The 22,686-nt window shown below is 35.6% G+C and overlaps 1 protein-coding gene across 1 annotated transcript; it reads right to left on the minus strand.

Annotated features, from left to right (window-relative positions):
• Window positions 1–1,479: 1,479 nt before the first annotated feature.
• Window positions 1,480–22,638, minus strand: LOC129256042 (CTTNBP2 N-terminal-like protein). The gene is made up of 4 exons (XM_064096151.1): window positions 22,524–22,638; window positions 13,990–14,238; window positions 13,235–13,342; window positions 1,480–7,598 (listed from the first exon to the last, which is right to left on the minus strand). The coding sequence occupies exons 1-4, from the start codon at window positions 22,611–22,613 to the stop codon at window positions 5,283–5,285; spliced, it is 2,763 nt and encodes a 920-aa protein (XP_063952221.1). The 5' UTR covers window positions 22,614–22,638; the 3' UTR covers window positions 1,480–5,282.
• Between the last annotated feature and the right edge of the window lie 48 nt (window positions 22,639–22,686).

Genomic DNA, 22,686 nt, shown 5'->3' on the forward strand with positions numbered 1-22,686 from the left:
ATGAATAGTGAGTGAATGAGCAAATGTGCACATACATTGTAGGATACAAACTTTGCCAAGAATATAGTGTAACCACAACATAGCAAACATAAACACAATTTCTAAAAGAAGGATGTATTTGAAGAAAACAAGGTTGTAACTTAAAACGTTGGAAACTAGTAAAAGTTAACTTAATTCAATGTTAAATTAGTAGCCAAATAATGAAAGAAGTGAATGGCTCATTCAAATTTTCAATAAGTAACTTTCATTTCTTATCTCTTACTACTGTAGGCTTTAATAGTAATAACATGTTTACTATGAAATTGGTTCCATCATTGTTGACTCCACTATAATAAAAAAAAATTGTTTCCTTATTGTTTGTAGTTTTTAAAAAAGTTTGCTTTCTATATTCTAAGACATTCAGACAAGAAATAAAACTTGTTTTAAGAGGCAAAAACCAAGCTTTTAAAATTCACATATATTGGGACAAGTAGCTAAAGAATTTGACGTAAAAGTTGTTTAAGGTGCAACACTAAAATTTCATAAATATCTGTGGATTCTAAAGCATTTATCACCTCCAAGCTATATCAGATGAATAAAGACCTATACCATATCTTATCACATGTTCAGCTGGTAATATTCTACATAGAAGAGCAAAGTCACACCTTATACATCTCTTTCAAGCAAAACGATTACCATCAAGGAAATTGCCAATTCATGATGAATAGTTGGACAATTTTCTCCAAGATCCTTGAAGTGTCAACTAGATTTTGGGGTGAGGAGGTTGTAGCTATTGTTTTGAAGCTTATGTCTGGAAAGCACCTGTTTGTGTGGTTGAGTTCAAGTTAGTATTTTCCACCCTAGCATAATGATATTCAAAATGTTAACAAATGTGCTTCACTCAACCCAGGTGAGGAGAATGGGTACCTGGCAGTGTTAATTCCTTGAATGCTCCAAGTGCACAAAAAAGCATTTTACGACAGAACTAAGGATGCTAAAAATTGCTTTTAAAAAAATAGACAAATATTTTGATCCTTATACTACGGCATGGTATCAACATTTGATTGAATACTGGTAGACTGCTTCAAGTTTGGACTTACATTGCATCTGAAAAGTTGAACTATAATTCCTAGATCAAACCGCACAGTAGTATATATTTTGATATGAAGAAAAATCAGCATTGATGAAAGATCGCTTGGATGTTGTCTGAAGTAATTGCACTTTTACTTCTCTGTTTTGATTTGTAATATCAATGTGCGATTGTGGGTAAAGAAAATTATATGAACACACCCTGATTCTCCAAGATTAGAGGATTTTGGTAAGAGGGGATGAAGGGACCAAAAAAAAAACAGATTGGAGTAGAGCTCATAATGCTATTGTACCACAACCATTATATTTTTGTCCAGCAAGGTCGCAACAATCCATGCGTGGCAAAGAATATTAAATTCTAATCCCCAAACATGAACATTACACACAAATAAGGATACAAAAGAGGCATGAAGTAGTATACACAGTTCAATCCTGTACTACTGTTTAAACCGTCAGCTATTTAAAAAAACCAAAAAAACAGGCATTCTCTTGATCAAACCAATAGGAGAATTTAGCACTTAATGTACTAATGCAAGTTGCTTCAAATAAGATTAAAGGGGCCTATGTGTTAATTGTAACTTAACGACTAACACTTTTCAGAAAAATTACTAAAATGTTATTTTCAAATGATTTTCTAACCTACATGGAAAGTCAACTGTGTTTAATGGAAAAAAGACAGAAAATCAACTTCAAAGGGGAGTGGGATGTAAGTGATGAAATAGTATTAATGATTTTCCAAAGAGATGGGAACCACAAACTAATAGCGGGATATTTCAAATGGAGTGACTGCAATCGAACAGAAACTATAAAAAAAACATCATTGGCAATATTTTAAATATCAGTTTATTAGGTTGAAATGGAAATAAATGAGTTAAATTTTTTTTCTTAAAAGTTAGAGTTAGAAGGAAAAAAAAAGGTATAAAAAGACAATGAATAAAACAATAAACCACAATAAAACCCGAATAGGGGTGTATGAAACATTGAACTTACTGCCTTGCCGAACTTCTTGGCCTGTAAATGTTATCAAAATCATACATGATTTAAGTTTCCCTTATAGCGTCAGCAACTACACATTCTTTGGACATATCAATGTATTATTGATATACACCAAAAAAAAATAATAATAATACTGAATGATTATATGCAAAAGCAGAGTAAGGGGACCTTTCCTGCATTTACTGAAACTTTTTTACATACCATACATGTATTCCTAAACTATACACTTTTTACCCTGGAAATGATTAGGGTTTACCTAGATATCATTCTATATCTCATTCTTGCACTAAAATTTGAGAGCATATCAGTTCCCCAACATATAATGTGGTAAAAAGGAACAACATATAATGTGGTAAAAAAGAACAACAAATTTTCTAGGGAAATAAAAAAAAGGTCAGGCTGTCATGCCTAATAAGAGACAACATAATAAAGGATAAGGAAAAAATAAAATGTACTGGATTCCAAAATAAAAAGAAATACGCATGAATCTGAAAGACAAACAGGTATGGCCAGGAAACTTGTATGAACTTATAATAACTCCAGAATGGAATGAGCCATAAGCAATTCAAAAATACAATCATTTGAGTAGATGAAAGTCAAAGTAATTCTTGTCAGAACAACAAACATTTAAACGACAAATACATACAAGTTACTTTAAAACGCAACTTTCATGCTTGCTTTCAACAAAAACTATGCATGCTTATTCATCCGGTTGCATCAAAACTTCAAGAAATGTGAACATGCTTCCATATAGCATGACATACAACAAGAACAGCAGAACAATTGTCATACCACATACGGTAAACCACATTCACAGTCAACAATACAATTTTCATGCAAAATATGACAAGTCTACTTTTAAGTCGCTCATTGCAGTGCAGAGTATCAAAAGTGATTATGACAAGGGAAATGGTGCATAATTAACGAATGGAAAACTTTTAAAGGAACTATTTCTGCTCCTACCCCCCCCCCTCTATATCTCTTATGTGAAGCGATTCACCCCTGATTCTCCTTAAGTAGGCCATTTAATAAAGTCTAAATAGGCTTATTTTCAGTAAATAACAGCAAAAATAGCTTTCTGAAGAATTACAAGGATACATTTTTGTCTTTTCTTCTTCAACCTTTGATTCAATAAAAAGACAAAAACTGTCCTAAAAGGGGAAAATTAGTTTTGTATGTTGAATAGTTTGAATGTGGGGAAAATATACCAGTATGGGTTTTTATTTAATTCTATCTTTTAACACACATTACTAAAGAATGTCATTCTGCATTCTCCAAACTGTTGGTATGATAAAGAAAAGAACCCCCCCCATTTATGTAAACAAATTGATTTAATAATAGAAATGACTCACATATGGTTCATGAAAACTGAAACATCTCACCTAAAATGATACAGACATCCCCTCCCACTTGAGTTAGTGTTACATTGGATTTCATTTTTTACCCTTTTCTGCCTTTTTTCTGCTTCTGCTTGGGGGAGGCTTTTGGGGAGTAGGGAATATGGAAAAACAATTCACATCACATACAGAGAGGTTGGAAAGGATTTCTCTGAAACCTTTAGGTCTTTGGAAATAAATGTCAAACATCAGTGCACAAATCAATTTATTTTCTGGCATGTCCCTGGGTGCAGAAGGTTATGGATTGGCAGCTAGATCTCTCCTGAACTAAAATAAGATACCCAGATGGCAAAATATCAAGATATGATTGTCAGTTACATGCCAGGTGAAAGGTCTACTAAAAGGGAAACATTTCATTTTTGCCCAACCATTCTGCTAAAATATATATACTTACAAGGTTGAATTTGTTTCTATACATCAAGCTGGTGCATGATTTTTGTATTATATAGGATTGATTTACCCATTTCTTTTTTTTCCTTCTTTTAAACCCTTCATCAAAATATAATCTACAATCTAATTGAACTTGTCCATCCACTAAGTGACTTTTCTGTGGTGTTGTTGTAATTTTGAGAATATTGCATATCATATCGTACAAATTTGCTGGTGGGAGCGAATACTTAGTACTAACACTGCTATGAACATTGAAAGAACTCTGTACGTCAAACTTTGGGTATATTAGTATTCAATGGTATGTCATAACCAAGCCCTACTCTAAGCATTTTAAGACATAGATTAGTCTTTGGGTCTAAACATATGAACTGATCCATCCATCCTTCAAATGAAGCCTCCCATGATTTCTGCCAGGACTTCCAACTTTGAAATGGAATCCACAGAGCAGATTGGTTGGCTACAGCCAAGAACCATGACTGCTATTAATAACATGACATAAAAATATATAGATTTAAGGAAAAGAAGCCCCAATGGCAGAACACAGAAGAGCAACAATGAATGCATCTCAATGCTTGGCTGTCCTTAGGTGAAACAGTCGCCACAAATCCCATAAACTCTTATTGATTCTGGGATGATGGAGAATGCTTCACCAATGATGAAGAATCGTTCCCTCACTACAACACTCTCCTCTTTCCCCTCCCCCATCCCCACTCTCTCTCTTTTCCCTCCCTCTCACTATTCCTTCCTTACAAGCTCTGTTTCCACATCTTGGATAAGGCTAAAATGATAATACGAAATCAAACTAAATTGGACAGCTAAAGAGCGCTGCTTTGATGTCCGATAAAAAGATAGTTTGAAACAGGATCATCAATAAAAGAAGGAGGAGCGATAATAAGAGAAGTCAATAAAAAGATGAAATGCATATTGATAACTTGTTATAGCACATAGTATTCAATTGCTGTTTGTCATTGATTGTAGAAAAATTATATGACCAAAATATGGATTTATTCAATATTTCAACAACCATAGATGTCACTTAAAATGGATTTTGAAATGAAGAAAAGAGGAGTACCAAATAAATGGATGTTCTTCTAAACAAAATGATTAAATTAGATCTCTTGTAAAATATCTACAACTAGACATGCCTCAATACAGCCGAATCTACCATGCTTATACATGATTCTGCTAAACGGATCTGATGGCATTCGTTTCTAACCAGTGATAAAAATTAGTCTTGAAAATTGTTAGTGTGAACTACAAACAGCAGAAGATACCATGGAAAGTGGCTCAAAAACAGGCCACAATGAAGTGCTAAAGGTGGGGATTAGTTTAAGAAGTTAGGGAAAAAAGCAGGAAGCAAAGAGGAAAAAACTGAATCAAAATAAAAAAAGCAAAGGGAAATTGGCAATCTGGGATAAGGGGGTGTTAGCGTTAATTTTTCTGCACAAGAAACAACTGACTGCAGAGCACTGTGGCTAACAAGAGGACCAGTCTGGGCATGCTCAATTCTATAGTCTGGTGACCCACCTGCGCAGCAGCCTTTCCTTGGATGGAGCTTCCTGTGACCAAGGAGGACGAGGTCTTTTCGTTAAGGGACTCCAGGCTATTGGAGTTGGAGTTATTGACCATGAGCATTGGGTTGCTGCTTTCAAAGGGTGGCCGCAGGTTAGTTGCACTGATACCCACACCGCTGCCAAGTTTATTGGCAAAAAGTTGCTTGCGGGCTTCGACCAGAGAGTCTGATTTCCTGGAGCTGGACAGGGAGTTGGAGGTAGGGGAGTTCTTGGGGCCATTGGACTCGGGGTGAGAGTTGGTGGTTGGAGTTGAGGAAGAAGATGTTGTTGATTTGGTAAAGGCAGGAGGAGTTGTAGATGTCGTTGACTTAGACAAAGCGGGTGAATTTGTATTAGTGGTTTGCTTTGAGAAAGCAGATGACGATGTTGGTGTACTTGAGGTTTTTGTAAAGGCAGTTGTGGAAGATGCATTTGTTTGCTTTGATAAAGGAGAGGTTGTATTTGTTGGTTTGGATGATGTTGAACTTGATTGTTTGGATAAAGTAGATGACATGGTTGAACTTATTGGTTTAGATAAAGCAGAGGATGATGTAGTTGTTGTACTTGTTGATTTAGATGAAGCAGTATTGGAGGAAGATGTAACTGAGCACATAGTGGACAGGGAAGCCGTAGGAGGAGCAGAAGAAGTGGAGGAAAGAGAAGGTTGTGATTTATGAGGTATAAGAGAGGGTTTATTAGGTGGAATAGGTGGAGGAGTACCTCGGGGTGACACATTGCGTTTTCCTGGGGTGATGGATGATGGAGAAGTCACCACAGGTTTCACTTTGTCAGTGATGGCAGTACTGCTGACACTTGTGGGAGCTTCTTTGGTTTGAGTGGTACCACTAGGCTCTGAGGAAGTGGAAGAATTGAGTTTATTTGGAGTGTTTCCAAGTGGATTGAAGACTTTCTTACCAACGGGACTGGTGAGCTGAGCTGCAGCTGCTTTCACATTCATTCCAACATATCCCCTGGTTGGAGATTTATCCCTCGAGTCTTTGTCCTTTGGTGATGTAAGAGTGTTCCGTAACTGGGAGACTTTCCCAGCAGGTTCTTTTGCTTTCATTGCAGTATCCCCTGAAGCTAAAGTTGTCGGTCTGGACAAAGCATTGCTTTTAGGTTCACTTTTGTCCATTTTAGATGAGTCTGTACTGTCTGAGGATTTCTTTACAGGCAGCTGTTGTTTGCTAGCTTCCTGAGATATATTTGAAGCCTTGCTGGGTTGTGGGGCAACAACTGCCACTGTAGGGGCACTCTTTCTTAGTTGAGATGAATTTGCAAACATGGCACTGCTGCTTGGTATCTTTGTTCCCTTCTGAGACACCCCTGATGAAGGTGAAGCAGAAGACGCTTTCCCAGATAGTTTGTCCAGACTTGAAGCAGGACTAAGAGGTTTATGGTCTTTGCCTGTGCCTTTGGAAAGGTTAGTGGTACCAGGCTTGGGCTTTGAGGTTATGCTTGGTTTCTTGCTTTCTGACAAATTGCTCTTTGGACTTGGAGCAGCAGGACTCACAGAGTGTACTCTGCTTAAGGAAACAGTCACATTGATATCTTCTGAAGATGACGATGATGATGAGGCCTCAGATTTATCAGAATGAGGAGGAGTCTTGTATCCTTTTGCACCATAGATTTTAGCTGAAGCTTTCGGTTTAGCTACAGCTGGTTTGCGAACAGACCCAGGAGTCTCTTTTCCCTTAGTTGTTTTACCGTCACCACTGCTTGATATACTCTTTGCAGAACTTCCTTTTGAATTGCTATTCAACTCACTACCATTCGCTGCACGTCCATTAACTAACTCTGCAGATTTCTTAGAAGACTTCTTGAGAGATTCCAGCTCTTCTCTAAGCTCTTTAGTCCTCATTTCCTCCCGCTGCAACCTTCCGAACAACTGCTCTCGCTCAATATCAAATTCCGAGAGCTTCTTCTCCATCTCTGCTTCCATTTTCACACTTTTGTTCCTTTCTTCAGCGGCAAGCTTTGAAGCATTCTGCGCTTCAGCTCTCATTGCTTGTGCCTGGGTCTCCCATTCCATGGCTCTCTGTTGAGTGTCTCCAAGCTGCTGTGCTAGTAAGAGATGCTTGTCAAACATGAGCTTGATGAACTCTGCATGCTTCTTGCGTTCCTGAACCAGCCGACCCTGAGATCTCTTGCACTCCTTTTCTAGCTTGCTCTGCTGGGCCTTCTCAAAGTCCACCTGCAATAAAATACAAAATATAATACAACATAAATATTAACGTGATGATGCGAATTAATCACAACATCAATATCACTGCTTGGGCAACAATAACTTGGATCTCAAAAGGAGTAAAATGTTCGAAAAGTAGAAATGCAAGACTGCAAAAACGCTGTCTCAAATAGTTTTGCTACTTTTTGACAAAGTTCAGCAACAGTTTTCATATTGTTAAGACAAGATGAGGGAAAAGCAGATCACTCTTGCTATTAAAGTAATGTGTGTTACATGCATGCTTCATGTCTAAAATATTGTCCGAAGTTGTAAGGACCAACTCATGACATCATTATGATGTTATGTTGAGTACAAGTCACAGGTTTGTCCGGGTAGCTTTTGACATTTTAGTTTACTCTTTTTAATAACTGATTGGATAACAAAATTTTGTTGGAATGTGACAAGAAAATGTTGCTCAGGAACAAGATATTTTTGTTGACACCTGAATTATTATTCAATTTCTGAAAGAATCAGAAAGGGCGTAAGACTTTTCAATGTAACCATTTTGTATGAAAATGAAAATTTTGCACCTGAAACATCTTAAAATAAGACCAGTAGGCATTAAGTTTGACTTATTTAGTGATTAATTAAGCAATGAGATTGTATTCACATCAAGCTGTGCGCACCAGAATCAGTAGACTAGCTTAGCCGGGGTAATATAGGAGCGCCTTGAGCACCTAGCAAGGTGGATACGTGTGCTATACAAATCCTATATTATTATTATTATTATCAATGCTGATACCAGGTAGCCTGCAATAATCAAGCAGCACCATATCTGTACAATAGGCTATTTTTTTTTCATTCTTTGGCATATAACAGGAAAACCTTATGTATACTCTAGACTGAGAACTGCCGTAATGTATTTTCTGAATGTTATACATATGTATTGATATAAAATTCAAGTATAATCTACAAGAGTTTGGGCAATTAAAACAACTCCTCCAAGTTTTTAACATAATAATGTACTTATAACACTCTTTAATTTTCATCACTGAATTGTAATTTCTGGAGGCATGCACAGTGAACAATTGGAATCGATATGGAAGCGATTGAGAGAGAGAAAGATTGAGGGAACGAAAGAAATAGAAGTCAAAAGCACAAGGGAGAGAAGTGAGAGGAAGGAAGAGGAAGAGAGAGGAGTGGTAAGAGAAGGGAAGGGGGAGAGAATGAGAAAGGCGAGAGAGAGGAAAACACAGACGAGAGAGGGAGAGCCTTTTAATAGCGATTTTCTTAGCATGAGTCATCATGCCCCCATGTCACCCCCACATGGGATGTGTGCAGTGGATTATAAAGGCTTCGGTCATATTAACCTGTTATATTCAAATCTCCCTACATTGCCAAGTACACACATTATATCAGATGGTGGCTGGCTAGACAGTATGCTAAAATAACTCACAGCGTCATCTCAGTGTTAGGCATCAATGACACTGTTGCAGCGACGCTTAATCGAATTGCAAGTAAGCCTTGCGCGGTGTAATTAATCTAATTATGATTTTCTTGAAGAGGTTAATGATCAATTATAAAATAAAATGAAGCTTGCTGCAAAAATACAATAATTGTATTATGCTACCAAAATATATTTTATTGACACTTAATGACAATGCCTTATTGAGGAGCAGTGTGTTTTAGAAACAATACAAGTTCTTGGATATTAGGTCTACATTGTAACTCAATCTATAATGTTAAATTTCATTACATGAATGCTGACTGATATAATACATTAGAATTTGACATCTTATCAATAAAAAGTCATTATCAAATTTAGCTACACAAATTTTTTCCCAATTTACATATTAACATGAACATGCAGTGAAATGTATGTGTTATTTTGCTCTGAAGGCACAGATCAGAGGGTGCAGCATTTTTTTGTTTGCTTGTAAGAGGTTTCTACATGTATGCCTTCTTGTTTATAAAATCTTACATCGATTCCTTGTACATCAATAATAATCATCTAGTTTTTAAGCCTACATGTATACTGTACTGCAGTAGTTCAGAGCTTTTGTATTATTAATAAATTCTGCAATTACAGAAAGTCTCTAGAGTCTGAACTATTAAAAACAACATCAACAATTTAGACAAAGACAATAAGGGATATTTTCCTTGTGAAATCATATTGTTGCATTGCCCCCTCCCTTTCATATCAAATTAGGAAAGCTCCAGAAAGTTACAAAAGTCTTTATAAAATACTCTAAGGTTATCTTTGGAATTATTCATGCAAAAATAATCCCTGAACAGAAAAACAATTATTTTACCTCAGAGCAGATTGATTTTATAGATTATCAAAATTACATGTACCATCTACCTTTGTTCAACCTAATTGTGTGGAATTATACTTTATTGCTTTATTTACCGTTTTCATTCATTTTGTTCTGACCATGATTAATCAAATGGCCAATTACACATGACCATAACCATTATAATTCCTGAACTATATCCCATTAAAATTCTTTTACTATTTTATACAAGTACACATTTATGTACACTTGTTGTTGAAGCTTCAACTATTGAGTGCCCACTTATCATGGTTCACAACAAGCCCACACATGTAAACATGTCCTCATTGTGTCACTGACTGCATTCGACATTCTTGATCAGAAGAGGAAAGAAATATGACAACGAGAGCCAGCAATTAATTAGACTGAATTAATCCAATTACTCTCAGACACCATATTGCTTGCATCTAATTTGACATTCGGCACCTGTACTTTCAACTAGAAATTACTTGGGCCTACATGATGAAGGAAATATGTCACTTCAACAGGACGAATATAAAATTAATAATTGATAAAATAATCCATCATTTCCATCATGAGAATATGAACTACAATAGAATAACACCCTTTTCTTCCTAGTTTTTTTAATACTGTATTTTTGTTTATGTTTTTGTTTTCCAGGCTATTATTTTACAATATAACGTGTCAGTGAATTAAGCTTTTCCATAGTATTATTTCCCTGAGGTGAAGTACATTTCCCTAAACATGCTTTGTGATAAGGTTTTGGATTTAGGCCTATTCTACCTTGGGATGGGATTTGGTGTGACACGAATGTTTGGCTTAAAGGGGAATCCAGCCTTGGCCATAAAATGTTGTGATGGGAAGGAGAAAAATGAATTAAACAGAATGGTGAAAATTTGAAAGAAATCTGACAAGCTATAAGAAAGTTATAACTGCTTTAAAATTGAGATCACTAATACTATGTAGATTTCAAATTGGCAACTGGATAAGTAAATTTTGACAAGGGGCAAGGACAACTTTCCCATAGGCCATGTACTTTATGTATACCCATTCCCCTGGGGCAGTAATCTAAATATAACCCAGGTAGTATATTGTTTTATGTCCCCATGAAAGAAAAATATAATTTGAAATAAAACTTTTGGGGAAAATGACATTTTAGCCATAATATGTATTGGAGTACATGGAAGAGTAGTCCTTGCCTTACATCACTATGACATCCCATATGCGGCCAATTTGAAGTCTCCATGGGTATAGTGATTACCAATATTTACAACTTTTCAAAATTCATAACTTTCTTATTGTTTGTCCAATATTGTTCAAACTTTCACCTATCAACTTGCCTGATTTTTCTTTTCCTTATAAAAAAAAGTTTTTATTTGGGTTGGATTCCCCTTTAATGCTCAGATTTTGCAAAGGAACAAATCTGCTGCCACATCAAAATGTCATAGAATCAAGTATTAAAGCTATGTACTACATCAGGAGGGGCATTACAATATATCATAATACTGAATATATATTACAATATATTCATTGAGTACTACACTAAGAAGTTGAATCAACCAACAATTCAAAGAAACATACATGTATGTAAATAAACTGGCAACTTCCTTGTCATTCACTACAAATTCAGAATCCCCAAACTAATATACATATTTCCAAAAAGCCCTTCATTTGTTACATACATGACAAATGAAAAGAGGCATCCAATTCCCAGGTTTTTCCCCAAGTTCTGGGGCAGCTTTAGAAAATCTAGCTACTGACGTCTATGGCCTATGAAAAGTTTAGTGTACTTCTGTCGTGATGGACTGCCCATTATGATGGCTCTATAACAAAACAGTGCTTTTGACCCGAGGCGATCAGAGTTGGCGAACTTCACAATAACTGACCCTAATAAGTCTTTTTTTTATAACCTGGGAGACAGGTTCATATTTTCCCACTCAATGCATGTTTAAATTGCTCTCGAGATTAAACACACAGTTTGCTCAAATCACCTGTGTGTATGATTTCACTTGCATGTATGCGTATGAAAGAAGAGAGAGCGGCTGCATACATCATGAATATCAATACATTGAGTAGGCCTATAGTGGTACATTCTAGAAGGATGCTCAAGATAAAATTATGTTCAAAAGTGAAAAGAACTAAGCTTGGAAATAAACATAGCGATGAGCAAAGACATACTCAAAGAATTTTTATCCAAAAAAAAGAAAAAGAAAGAGGATCGAAATTAAAACTTCAATTACAAGTTTTGTGTAAAACTAAAAGTGTGTAAAGGTCTCTTGTAAAATTGACAAGACCCCTTGTTACACAAATATCTAATAGCATCATTCAGTTGAATTGTATCACTAATTGCTTTTCATAGTACATGATGATAAGTGCCATCTTTGCATTAATGCTGAAATTGAGATGATAGATACAGAATACAAATGGAAAAGAAAGAAAAGAAAAGAAAAGAAAAGAAAAGAAGAGGAATAGCGGGAGGAATGGGGAGGGGTGGAAAGAAATGGGGCAGGTCTGAACATCTATAGGCAGAAATGAATGCAGAGAGCCATGCCTGAGGAATAGATTTAGAGGTAAAGATGTTTGTACAATGATTTTGTGTGAAATGATCAGTCAATTGACTGACCTCACAGGAGTTAGCCCTCCTTCTAAATCACAGGACTTTTACAATCACCAGGGACCCCGTTGGGGAAGTACAAATGCAACTTAAAAAAAAATTAGCACTAATCTTATTCATGAGCATCTGATTGGTTGAATACCATGATGCGTTTGATTTTTGGAGTTGCGTTATGAGTGCATCTTTTTCAGCAAAGGGCCCCTTGGAATTTTAAAATTTCTGTATTTTTTTTGGTTTCTCTACACAGATTTTTTTCTCCAAAATTACAAAAACCAGAGTTTTTCGAGTTGTGTTTTGAGTGCATCTTTTTCAGCAAAGGGCCCCTCCAAACATGCAGGCTGGTATAAAATCATGCCTACAAATCAAGACCCTTTTTATTTCAATACGCGTATAAAAAAATATTGATTTAACACCCTTGATGCTGCTACATGGTAATATGTATCCGATGGGGATATTTGTTTTTTAGCATCATCTCGACCCGATTTAATACAACATTTGTTTATATCATAATGAATGCTTTATTTTCTATTTCACAAGTCCATAATGATCACTTTACATACATTACAACAAAAACCCTTTTGTGATTCACCTGGTGCAATAGTCCCCCCACCCTTGAAAAAAAAATGCTTCATTCCATGATAGAAAATGGTCTGGGACTCTCAGCCAATCACAAGTTATCAATCAAGTAATTCATACTAGTCATTGTGACTGTTATCGATTACAAAGTTTTATGAAAGCTGACACATTTCCATTCCTACCTGCTGCATGAGTCTTTCTCTCTCCTTTTCCAGCATGTATGTGACATCATCTCCTTGTGCTGTGTCTTGAGCATGTCTTCTCTTCTCATCCTCAAGTTCATTGACAGCCTAAAACACACAGGTAATACAGAAAATAAGACTTCAAATTGACCGACCAAAAACTTCTATGTTGATGTTTATGATACAGTAATCAGCATGCTATCATCATCATCATCATCATCATCATCATCATCGTCATCGTCATCACCATCACCATCACCATCACCATCACCATCACCATCATCATCATCATCATCATCACCACCACCACCACCACCACCATCATCATCGTCATCATCATCATCATCATCATCATCTTCATCATCTTCAAAATCATCATCTTCATCATGTCTACATCATCACTGTCACCATAGTTATTGACTTTAAACATATTATTATCATTGCAATAATGCAATTATTAACATTTTTATTTTCATAGAAAATTAGACTCCAAATTGTCAAACTACATACTCCTCTGCTAACATTTTTAAAGTCTACAAACTTCTATGTAAATGTTTTTTGAAATAATCTGCATGCTATCATCATCACCAATACCAACATCAATATAATTTTTAGCATTACCACCATCATCATCATCATTCTTATGATCGAAATCACCATATCATGAGCGGCATTACTGCCACCATGGTACCTAGCTGTCATTCTCGTCGTCATGATCATGATCTGATCATCTCCATCATCATTTCTAAAGTTACCTTTGAATGACTGGTTTTGAGTGTCTGGACTTGGTTCTTGAGCCTCTCCTCTGCTTTCCGATGATGCTCTATGACAGCATGCAACGAAGCCACCACATCTTTGGTATCTGTTCCCTTGGTTTTCTCCTCGTCCGAGTCGCCCTTCCCTGCGGCCTTCTCACTGTCTCTCACCAAGGCTGTGTAGGGGTTGGCCAAGGTGTACTGCCGATGAGGATTCTTGGAGGGTTTCAGCAGCTTGGTACGCTCATTCTAAACAGAGCAAAAAAATAGCAAAAAATAATGATTTAAATGCCTAAAGGTAAAAAAGTTCTCATTTGATTAATCATTGACATTCAATAAACATAAATGTAGTGCTCATCATTTTTATTAAAATGTATATTGTTTACTGCTTTATTTAAAAAAAGTAGTGACTATATCAAATTTGTATACAAGACCCCTATATCTGCAATAATATATCCATAAATAAAATTTCGAAAACTATGATTTTATTTCAAAGGAGAGAGGTGTTGATTTATTTACAAAGTTATATTTCTACATTTTTTTGCAGTGGTAATTTTTTTTCTAAATGCATCTATAGGCTGATCTACTTTACTTTTTTTGGCCCCCCTACCTTTGCATGAATTCCCTTTTTTTGACATGAAATATTTTGTGTAAGAGAGTATATATCTGATTTATGTCTTGGGAGCGGCATGTGTGGGGGCACATGACTCCGGGCAACAGTGCTGAATTTCGCATTTGAGCCCCCTGACCCACATGCCATTCCCACATTGCTTTGCATGTTCGAATACTGTAATTGTTTTTTCTAATGTAATGTGTATGTAATTTTTATAATGGTAGAATGAATAATAATAATAGTAAGATGTGAGGAGAGATATTGTTATTCATGCTACTTCAATGAGATTACAATAAGCAATTTGTTGACAGTTTCTTGGAACATTGTGATTAAAAAAGGAATGGGTGTTATCAATAAAACATCAAAAATCATTTCCAACCAAAGCTTTAATATCATTGATATTTACAGATAAGATACAATGCAAGACTTTGAAGCAAAAATTTGCCTATTTTGATGTAAAAGTGTCATCTGATTGAAATATCTATGGTATTATATCCTTTCTTCTAATACTCCCTATTCCATTCTTGCCACTTCACTTCAACATTTTTTTTTAAATAGAAAAAGATTTCATTTTTAACAAATGAAATGCAAATAAAATGTTATTTTTTTTCTCGATGTCGCATTTACTTTCTCTCTCACCCTTTTCTCGTTCAATATTTCCATTTTGTGGTGAATATTGACCCACTTCTAATTGGATAACGGATGAACATCATATCCAGTCATCAAGTAGGGCTCATCATATATTTCATTCAGGCATGGTGAAATCTATATGGTGGATTTGGTGAATAATTCACCCAATTTTATCACATTCAGCTTCTGACATCAACCCATGATATTCGCAATGATATTAGGTTTTATATTTGGTCATTCCGCCCAACAATACGTCTTCCTTGCTTCATTAAATAGGCACCATGAGATGGGGACGGATGATTGGCTATCTGACTTGACTATTTATCTTGCTAATCACTGAAGCGACTCTGCTATATGCCTGCTGATTAAACCTTAGGATAGAACCAGAATACACTTGGCATCTTCACAAAGCAAAACAGACTGTCAATTTTTCGCAATTGCAGGGCACAATTGACAACAGAAAATTGCATACATGGATTTAAATGACACAGAGTGTGTACTTTGCAACATTTGCTCTGAAAGGGGTTTATGATGCGGAATATTGTTACACAGTAGTAACAGTACATGGAAGACAGAATGCTTCATGATGCATGATTTCTACAATGGCACTTGAGGGAGGCAGTGTACTACGCAATAAAAAGAATCAAGGCTTTTACTTACAGTACATCTATACCCATTGTTACAAGTCATGTCTTGAACAATGCGACAATTTAAGACCCACATCATTATCTGTACAGAAGATTAGACCCAGTTCACTAGCCTAATCCATATACACCACCATACCTTATTCTACATGTAGCTGTGCATAACTAGAGCTTCTAAAGAATATTATGAAAGATATTATGAAAGAGCACCTAACAAGGTGGATATGTGCGCAATATAAATACCCTATATTATTATTATTATATTATAAAACTGTAACACGTTGCTATGTCAGGGCAGAAATCAAATTATGTTAGCAATGCCATGAAGCCCCACCCCCCCAGACCGAGTTATGAATAATGAATCAAATGTGAACAGCAACATTAAACATCACCAAGCTGATCATCTATTATAAACATATTTATAATATGTTATGTTCATCAGACAATTATGCAAGAGGATCTCTGGTCCACTACAAAATGGCATTGGGTTGAATTTACAGATCTCCAGTGTACGTATTATACATACATGTACATGTATTACCAAGTTATCAGTCACTTGCCATGCAACAAAGATGAAGCAGACAGTATCATACCTTGATATAGGTAGATGAATCCTGATTATTGGAAGATTCTCACATATTACTCATGCCTGATCATATATGAGTCATACAGGTGTATCGCTCCAGAGTCTGAGAAAAAGCTTAACTTTCAATTATTTTATCAGAGACCCATCTCACACGTGCAGGATGCAGCCATCTTGATCTTATACAGGCTATTCACACAATATGAAATTTACCGTATAAGCTGGAATTTTAGAAATTTTCTGACACTTGCAAGCGAATCAAAATCACAAGTAACACAATATGTCCACACGTAGTACAAAAAATTAATTTGGACAGACTCGGCAAATCGTTTGTTTTTTCTATGCCATTCTATCATAAAGTATCAATCTACTTTTTTTCAATAAGAATTGTGAATACTAGTAGCAGTTTCAATTTTTTAATTTCGAAGACATCTACCTGTAGTTTTATTATTCAAAAATCAATCACATATGAAGAGTAAATAAGCATTCAGATAGCAAAACACAGAAAAGAAGTAATATCTTTCATTTTCTAAACAGACTCTTCAGACTAGGTTTTTATCTCTCATGACACAATGAGGCCTCAAGGCAACAAGATAATTAGCAGCATTCAGTACAAGTAAACTTGCACAGGTTGACTTCCATATTAAAAAGTCACAGCAAATATAAATTGAATTTTCCCTACATGTAAGTCGAACAGATTTTGTGATCCCAAAAGATTTGACTTCTAAAAAGGCAAAGTTGCAGGTCTGTATTTCATTTGTGGGAATGCAATTTAATAAAATGCGTGATGATGCATGATGAAAATACACAACTGTGTATGGATCGCACCGCTGACGGATTGTACCTACATTTACATGTACAACGTACATGAAGAAGACCCATCCCCCCCCTAAGTTTACAAAATATCAATTTTCCTTTAATGGCATATATACATTCAAATTCAACTCAAATTTGTTGTTTATGCTTACAAAGCCTTTTCATTTTTAATATGTATTTGACTATTATATCTACAGCGTACAGTTGTGCACATGGTACGGACTAAACTAACTTTAGAGTAAAATCTTAATTTGATTGGTTCGTCATTAAAATCACACCAGCAACCTTCTTGCATACATGTGCTGCCCCCTACCCCTAACACCCCCCCCCCCAAAAAAAAGGGTGCCAAATTGTTACGGTCTGCACCATACATGTATACTTGATCATTATTTCTGTGCCCAGACAAAAACATGCTACTTGCTAGCTCTTTTTATAAATAATGCTGCAATTAAAGGTCATACTCCCATATATACATGTACATGTATGTTTGTTGTGTCTTCAAATATTGTTTGATAGAATGGTGAATTAAAAAAAAAACAGATATAAAAGCTCTCAGAGATATTTAAACCTTGTATACATTGATCTCTATGATTAAGCACTGGCATCAAAGCCTGCCGCTGCTGAGTGTACTGCAAGCTTTGAACGAACGAACAAGAAGTGCTGTTTACACAGTTACCTATGGGAATATTTTGGATGCCTGGACTATATGACCTTTATGTTCATAGCAGTACACTGGAAAATGAGATCAATCTCCTGATAGTACAACATTCATGTTGCTTGCAGGGGATGTAAAACTGAAAGTTTTCACCAATGAAATCTCGAGATGTCATCTTGAAGTACAGTGTATAAAAGTCTTCACTCAAAGTCATAATGCTCCTTTTATCGATAGCATTTATTATTTCCTGTTTCTCTTTTGCCTTTCATGAACCCACTTTGAAATGGTTTTTAAGTGCTTTCTGGAATTAAAATATAAATGAATAGCTTCAATTAATACACTGAAGCAAAAAATAAGTAAAATAGAATGATGAAATAAGTAAACTAATCCAATAAAGTTATAAAGGTTTGAATTGTAAGATATTTCTTTAAGTACCGGTACCCTTTTAATTGATGACAGTCATCATTAACTGCAAATTGTATCTACAAAGGGCTCTTATGAAGCACCTACATCATGTATACATGTACATGTTGGCAAAATACAAAAAAAAAATGAACATTCCCTTTCTTAGCTGATAAAATAAAACTTTTGACAGGTCTAATTCAACAGATGTACTGCTCTCTTTGGTCTGATGAGGTTTAAAAGATAATTCCCTTTTTTATTTGATGAGCAATGTGTGTTGTGCTATTGTCTCTGTAAAAATCTTAAATTTGAGAGAGAGAAAAAAAAGGTTCATATTGCTCCTTTCTTTTATAATAAGACTTTGTTTTTTCCATACAAATTTGTTTTCCCCCTCAGACCAGGCAAGTTTATTTTCTCTGAAAGTGGAAACCAAATTACTCTACTGCAGATGACTTAATTGTGTATCACCATGTAATTTAATAAAATAATACATGAATTCTCTATTAACGGGATTGCCGATAAAGGACTCGCCCAAAACAGGAACTATCCCAATTGACCCCCTCCACAGCAAACCTCCTCTTCCTCATTAATCTTGCAGTGTATTTTGAAAAAAAATCTTGGGCCCAATAACACAAAACTTAGCATTTGATTAATACAGAGTACACTGACTTTTACATTCAATTGCTCACAATGATAAATGCCACTGTCAGAAAATTAATTCCAAAAAATTGATCATAAAGCTCAGTGATACAGGAGCCCTAAAGATCCTTGGTCGAACCCTGTTCTAATATCCGTCCATTCAGTCCCAGGATAATTGCTCAATTTACTTTGGTACGCTGTGGGCCATAATTGAAGGATTCACACCACAGTTGGATTTTTTTTCATATCAAGTCATGGATAAACTCTTGAACATCTACCACTAAAATGTTATCCATAAACAGAAACAGAAAGCAAAAAAAAAATCTAAAAAATATCTAAAAAGTATGAAAGAACTAAAATAAATAAATACAGAAAATTTCTCACTGCACGTTTTCAAAGATTAGGTCTGAATCTATTCTTGGATCTTCTAGAACAATCTGGATTCTTACGCAAAAAAAAAATAATAATGAACACTCAAACAATAACAAGAATTGGATAAATGCTTTTCAATCTTTCAAAAATGCATAATCTTCAAAGTTGAAAAGTTTACTTAATTTTCACATATTTTTTTCAAGTTCAAGAGAAAATCTTGGGAACTCAGTAGCCTTCATCACTGAAGGAAAGGCAAATCATTTCAATTTGTGTTTAGGAAATGTCGTTCATCTGCTAATTTTCCTTATCAGCCTTTTCTGTCACTTTTTTCTCCAAGCCCTTCAAAACTTTTTTTTGTGAATGCACCGCCTTGTCAGTTGTCAATCCCCCACTTTCATGGGGTATATCACCATAAACTTGAAGACTAATGACTTGTAAGGAAGCTGGGATCTCTAAAGGCTTCCCAAATTTCTTAGACTACCAATCTTTCCTCGTTTATGTTCCGTTCCCTTCTACCTTCATTTAGCCCGCTTAAATAGCGTTATCTGCATCATGCAAAAACTGCGATAATGATGTACAATTTCCTACCGATGCTGAAATATACAGCTCAAGAATGGTTCGCATGTAGACGAATAATTCAAATAGTGATGCATGTTGCTTTATTAATCAATGTTTATTGAGGTGAATCCAGTTGTTAATGATCAAAATGGTCTGTTTTGTTTGCAGAGCCAAATTATTTGAACAAAATAATCCATTATCATGCACAAATTATATTTCAAAAATAATTAAATTCCTTACAATTTTTTTGTAAAGAACTTTTGTGATATAATGATGAGCTGCATGTATATACAAAGACTGGGCACCAAGTAGTATACAGCTTTACAGCCAGCATAGCTTTTCATTCAGTCCGGGGGGGGGGGGGGCGATTCACAACTATAACCATGTTTGATATCAATGTCAATCTATTTAGTTGGTGCCGTTTCTGTGCATTAACCTAAATGTACATAATGAATATCAAAACAGGTAATACATGTCGCAAATGTAAATTAATTTTTGTACATGTCATGGAGAAAATGTAAATTAAATTTTGTAATTCAGGAGATTGATATCTTGATGTGGTATTAGAATTTGAGATGGACACCAATGCCAATATAAAAAACAACAACAACTCTTTGTACTTTCTGAATCAAGTTCCAACAATAGTTACTATAATTTATGTTTCTTGTTTAGCAATACATTGAGGAAGAAATCACAGTATAGAATTACATGTATAACAGCATGATTGGTGAAATACTGTACATGTAATTAGATCATTTTTTTCAAATCAATGAACATCACTTTTTTATCACATTGTACAAAAATCTCTATGGAAATCACACATTTTTAAAAATATCTATACAATGATTATGATATGAGTGATATTATGAGAGCAATAATATGCAAAGTGTGTGACAATTTTGAATGGGACTGTATGCAACTTGATAGCCATGCTCGATACGCTGTTTAAAATAATTCCCTCCCATAATGTATTGCAGTAAAAAAACTGTGACTTAAGAAAGCAGTTCTTATCCTCACAGAATACCCCAAAAAGCTGAAAAGCAGATAGTCAAAGTCAATATCTAATATAACATTTTGAGGAATAACTGTTTTTAGATTTCTGCTAATTGACATTTGATAGCGCTGCTGTACTACCAAAGGTTTGCCAAGAACGATATCAACCAAACATCAAGGCTAGATTCTGGAAACATCTAATCTACACTAGGTGCATTCAGACTGCCTCGAGGACCAGAATATCTGTTAAATTACGAGAACTTTTTCAGGCTAAAAAATAACTGATGATTATAGCCCTCATTCATACCTACCCGAAACAGACCCATTCAGGCTAAGTTCTCGACGTAACGAGCATGCGCAAGATGGTCTGATTAACAGGTACATGTAAAGGCTTTAAGTGTGTTATTCAAATTCACTAGCTCAGCAGCCACCTATGGCGCCCAAGCCCAACTACACATTGGCTTGAGAAAGTTAGAAATTTGCTTTCATAATGCAAAGACTTGGTATTCCCCGACTTCAAGGTGATCTGAATGCGCCTGCTGAAGATGCTAGAAGGTAAAGGTTATTGCGCTTAGATCAATATTGGTTTCCTGAATGCAGTGGTATAAACAGGACAAGTTGGAAATGACAGTTGTTGCTTGATAGAGGTGTTAATGACATAGCGCAAAAGGCACCGGTGTCTTAGTTTCAAACAACACCAGCTGCAGCATTATGATTGTAATTGACACTTGGCATTAAGACATGTCTTTTGACTCTATTAGAATGCTAGTCCATACGGGTCGAGGCGAACACACTTTAAAATGTGCAGTTGCATATTGTAAGGCTGTTCCCAGCAAATTTTTCTTCCCATTTTTCACTTAGCAATACCAAACTCAATGGTTTTGATACTTGAAACTCAGTGACAAGAAAATATTTATTTTGGTTGGGAGGGCAGGGGCATTGTTCCATGTTTCACAATTATAGAGGGGGGGGGGCAAAAGTGAAAAAGGCCAACAATTTTTGGCACATGCTGTGCACAAAATTATGATACAGAATTTTGCACACCAAGCACTCTGAAAACTTGACATTAATGTATGTTTAATAGTACTTTTGCAAAATTTAAAGGTTCTATAGGGCTAATTTCCAATGCTTCCCCCCCCCCCCCCATTCATGCCTCTGTAGGAGCAGCTACTCCGTCGAGATTTCCAAGGGAATTATTAAATGCTAAAGAAAATGTTGAAAACAATAAGAGTGAAGAAAAGCCCAAAGAAATTCTTCCCCCTAACAGTGAGAAAGTGTAGGCCTACACACTATAAATTCAAATTTAACTTGTAAATTTCATATGCTGACAATATTTTCACAAAGAATGCCCTGATCTAGCAACATCAGGGATGTGTTTCAATAAAAAAAAGATGAAGGCGTAGTAACAGTCAGACACCTGTGCTTCTCAGCCAATCAAAATCACTGAAATTTGTCAGACAATAAAAGTTGATGAAAAACTTTAAGAACTATTGCAGTGAGACAACTCACTTGGAATCAGAACATGCACGCATATATTTATGTAGTCTACAGAGAAAATGTGAAAGGATCCTGCAATTATTAAAGCCATAGCATTGATCTGGACAACTTGACATTGAAATTTTCACTCACCTTCAGGCTGTTGATGACCAAGTCCCTGGCTTGGAGTTCTGCCTCCAGTAACCCTAGAAGCTTCATCAAGTCAGCCTTGGAGAACTCCATGATCCCCTTCTCTTTCTGATGCTTCTGAAAAGGAAAGACAAGAAAGAAGAAAAAGGTGAGAAAGGAATGACAA

This window comes from Lytechinus pictus, chromosome 3, assembly GCF_037042905.1.
Source record: "Lytechinus pictus isolate F3 Inbred chromosome 3, Lp3.0, whole genome shotgun sequence".
NCBI lineage: Eukaryota > Metazoa > Echinodermata > Echinoidea > Temnopleuroida > Toxopneustidae > Lytechinus > Lytechinus pictus.